This window comes from Akebia trifoliata, chromosome 3 (genome assembly GCF_017979445.1).
Source record: "Akebia trifoliata isolate Shusen 1 chromosome 3, ASM1797944v1, whole genome shotgun sequence".
Classification (NCBI taxonomy): Eukaryota; Viridiplantae; Streptophyta; class Magnoliopsida; order Ranunculales; family Lardizabalaceae; genus Akebia; species Akebia trifoliata.
In genome coordinates this window covers 50,890,485-50,894,086 of record NC_141377.1, presented here as the reverse complement: position 1 = coordinate 50,894,086, position 3,602 = coordinate 50,890,485, and the positions used below count along the sequence as shown (strand labels likewise).

Below are 3,602 nucleotides of genomic sequence, written 5' to 3'. Positions count from 1 at the left end.
TTAATCAAAAAATAAATAAAAAAATATAAAACATAAAGAAAAAGAGGTTGGATGAAGAACGGAAAGGTCACGCAGGCTTTCAGATTCCTTACGACTCTCTCTCTCTCTCTCACTATTTTCTTGGTGGAGGATGGAGAAGGGAACATTTAAGAGGACGTCCTTGTCTTCGAGCACTAGAGTTTCTCTGTCACTTCTCAACTCAAGTTTCTATGAATTTCGATGGTAAAAAACAACTACAAAGTGGTTTGAGTTTCTTGAGCTCTAACTCGTTCTACGCTCATCGAGTTTGACTCAATACTCCACACTAATAAATAATAATATTAAACTTAGCTTTCAGAGTCATAATCTAATAACTCTGGAGTTATAAAGACAAAATCGCATCAAACACCCTAGTCTTGCGTGTCTTTAAAGCTATTTTTTCCAACTAGGCCCATTTGCTGATTTATTATTCAAACTTCAAACAATTACTCACCCTTTCTCCTCTCTGATCATCAAAACAAGTTTTCTTAAAAAATGTAAGAGAACAAAGGAAACAAACTACTACCATGGTCCCAAGCACATGTGATCAAAGTCACATAATCTGAGAGGCATGTGCCATGGCGTTATATTCTCATTCTATAAATGGATCACTGAAATCCAGTAATAAATGGCTTATCAGGAAAACCGTCCTACATAGATTTCCCATTAATTAATTCCTGATTTTTCTCAAAAGTTTCAGAGAAAAAAGATTTAACCCAGCCATCCATCAAACCCAAACAATAATGATAAATATAACCAACATTTTTCATTATTATTATTTTGTACATCTATCAACCCTGTATTTCCACACCCATGACACATACCATACATGTACACAGATAATATAACTAAGAGCTTACAACAAAAAAAAAAAAAAACCTAAAATATTTAAAAGGAAAGAATACTGTTATATCCTCCCTAAAAGTATCAGTAAACATGAAGAGAGATGAGAGACAGACTTCTTAAGCTATAGATTCCCATTTATTTTTTTCCTTCTATTTACACAAGTTAATAACAAAAGCAACTAACATTTTTTTTTTTTTACTTCCATTTCTATTCTTGTATGTTTCTTCATCTATAACTTTTTTTTGCCACATTTATTCACTGTTATATAATAAAGATTAAAAGACCCTTTTTTTCCTTCCTTTTTTACAGACTTTCTTTTCTCTCTCTCTATCTCTCTCCACTATTTTTTCCATCTTTTTTTTAGGATTATTCCTTCATTTTTTTATTAATTAAAATGGAGCACGATGGGGAATACCCTTTCTTCTTCTGGCTGTACGGTAATTGATGATCGGAGGAGTTCCAGGAGAAATGTGGTTTCCGGCCTCATCGCCGGAGCTTGTATACTTATCGCCGGAGTCCTTGTGACCGTCTGATGAGACCTGGGTATCGATCCAACGGTTGAAAGCAGACGTCTTTCGAAGTTTCTTCGGGGTTGATGAGTCGTCCGATTCTATTGAGTGATTATGTTTCTGCTTCAATGCGAAACTCAGCTCTGGGTCACCTCGTTTCATGCCTCCAAGCTGCCATTAAACAAGAACCCAAAAACCCAAAAACAGAGCAAGTCGATAAGAACAGAAGAAATAGAGAAATTAACCAATCAATGGTCGAAAACAGATGAAATAGAGAAATGGGTTTTGTTTAAAATCAAAACATATAAAGATATATTGATGTTTGAAGAACTGGGTAATTTGTAGAAATCAAAATTAGTGAACATTTGATGTAGGCAGATTCAATCAAATAGAAGCCCAAAAAAAAAAAATTACAAAAAAGAAAAAAAGAAGAAAAAAAAAAAAAAAAGAGAAATTGCATTTAAAGAATCGATCGATTGAAGATGAAAACAAGAGATGGATTTGTAAGAGATCAATAAAACAAGTAAGTTTTTAGTTACCTTGCAACCCAGAGAACAGAACCTGAAGGAATCAAGAAGGCTCCTGCAACAAATCTCACATGTATTGGTGACACCTTTTCCTGGCCTTGGTTGGGGCCTCTCATTGAGAAAAACGATCTTGGCACTATTGATAATGTAGGTTTGAACCCCAGAGATGTCGATGTATTTCTGAACCTCATTCACCCTTATCACGTTATGGTATGAAGACTTCCTTATCTGCAAAAATCAAAACCATGGGTTTTAATTTACACAGAGAGAGAACAAAATATAAAAAAGAAGATTAATTTGGGAGATTGAAGACCGACTTGAACAATGTGATGATCTCTGTGAGGGACCAAACAATAAGAACAGAGAGCATTTCCCATGCAATCCAAACAAAACATGTTACATTCGCTTTTGTTTGAATCCCCATGAAATCTACATGGAATGAAGTAGTTGGCCTTCAATAGAGGTATCAACCATGGTGGACCCAAATCATCAACCTCCATTGGAACCATAGGACCGACCTAAAAAAAAAAAACCCCAAATCCATTAATAAAAATAAAAAAAAACTATCTAAAAGATCGAAAATCGATTCTAGTGTTTCTTGCTTCTTCTCACCATGACTTTCTTCTGCTTGGTTTTTACAACCCCGATCTTCTGTTGTTGATTCTCGATAGCCAGCTTGTCCAATATTATTTTGAGCCAAAGCTGGAGAAGATACAAGAAACCCACATTAAGAAAACCATAAAAGCAACCTTTTTTTTTTCCTCTCTTTGTTTGATCAAGAAAACAATAACAAAATCAAAATCAGAGAAATGGGTCTTGATGAGCTCTGAAAACTATACCTTTTAGCTGAGATTCAGAACTGAAGTCGACAGAGAGAGAGAGAGAGAGAGAGATGCAAGGAGAAGGGTTAGAGGGTTAGTGAGGAAATATAAGAGGCGGTCTCTAAAATAGAAAGAAACTTACTTAGGTTCGAGACGGCAAATTAATTAACGGATGTGGAGACAGACAGCAAAGAGATTCTCTAATCTCAGCCGTTAAATTTTATTTTCTTTTGATTTTGTGTATCTTTTAAAAACCCTAAATAAAACCAAATTCATTAAAGTTTTGTCTCATTTTTATTTAGAAATAAATAAATAAAACGGGTCAAAAATAAACGGCTCTAAAACAAAGGGAGTCGAAACAGCAGATGTTTGACGAATTAACGTCACGATTTCTTAACCAGTAAATAATCGCGATATTTTGCATTTCTCTCATATGAAAAATCCTAATCTCTCTCTCTCTCTCCTCTATTATTTTTTATTTTGTTATTTTTGTTAGTCACACTGTCACAGCCTCTTCATCATGTAAAAATTGATTTTAAAACTACAAACATTGTTTGAGATTCCCCATGAAAAAAACACACAAATTTCCTGAAGAATCGTGCTGGGGTGACACAGGATTTACTGTGATTCTCACAAGTCTGACGTGGACATGCATACATAATCGTAGAAGATTTTTACTCGTATCTCGAAAAAATACATCTATAGTTAAATGCACATCTCGCATCAGACTTATGAGTATCACAGTAAAAACTTTTTGTCATATCAGCATTTTCCTTTCCTAAATGTCAAATACTTTTTCTTGGGATTCAATAAAGATTTTCTAGGGATTAATCTTTTAATGCAATTCTATCTTAATTTATTGTTTGATGAAAAAATCTGAA

At 34.1% G+C, this 3,602-nt stretch overlaps 1 protein-coding gene across 1 annotated transcript; it reads right to left on the bottom strand.

Annotated features, from left to right (window-relative positions):
* Positions 1-759: 759 nt before the first annotated feature.
* Positions 760-2,888, bottom strand: LOC147407768 (protein RGF1 INDUCIBLE TRANSCRIPTION FACTOR 1-like). The gene is made up of 5 exons (XM_086436511.1): positions 2,740-2,888; positions 2,513-2,602; positions 2,218-2,418; positions 1,913-2,128; positions 760-1,544 (listed from the first exon to the last, which is right to left on the bottom strand). Exons 2-5 carry the CDS (start codon positions 2,513-2,515, stop codon positions 1,254-1,256), a joined length of 711 nt encoding a protein of 236 aa, XP_086292637.1. The 5' UTR covers positions 2,516-2,602; positions 2,740-2,888; the 3' UTR covers positions 760-1,253.
* Between the last annotated feature and the right edge of the window lie 714 nt (positions 2,889-3,602).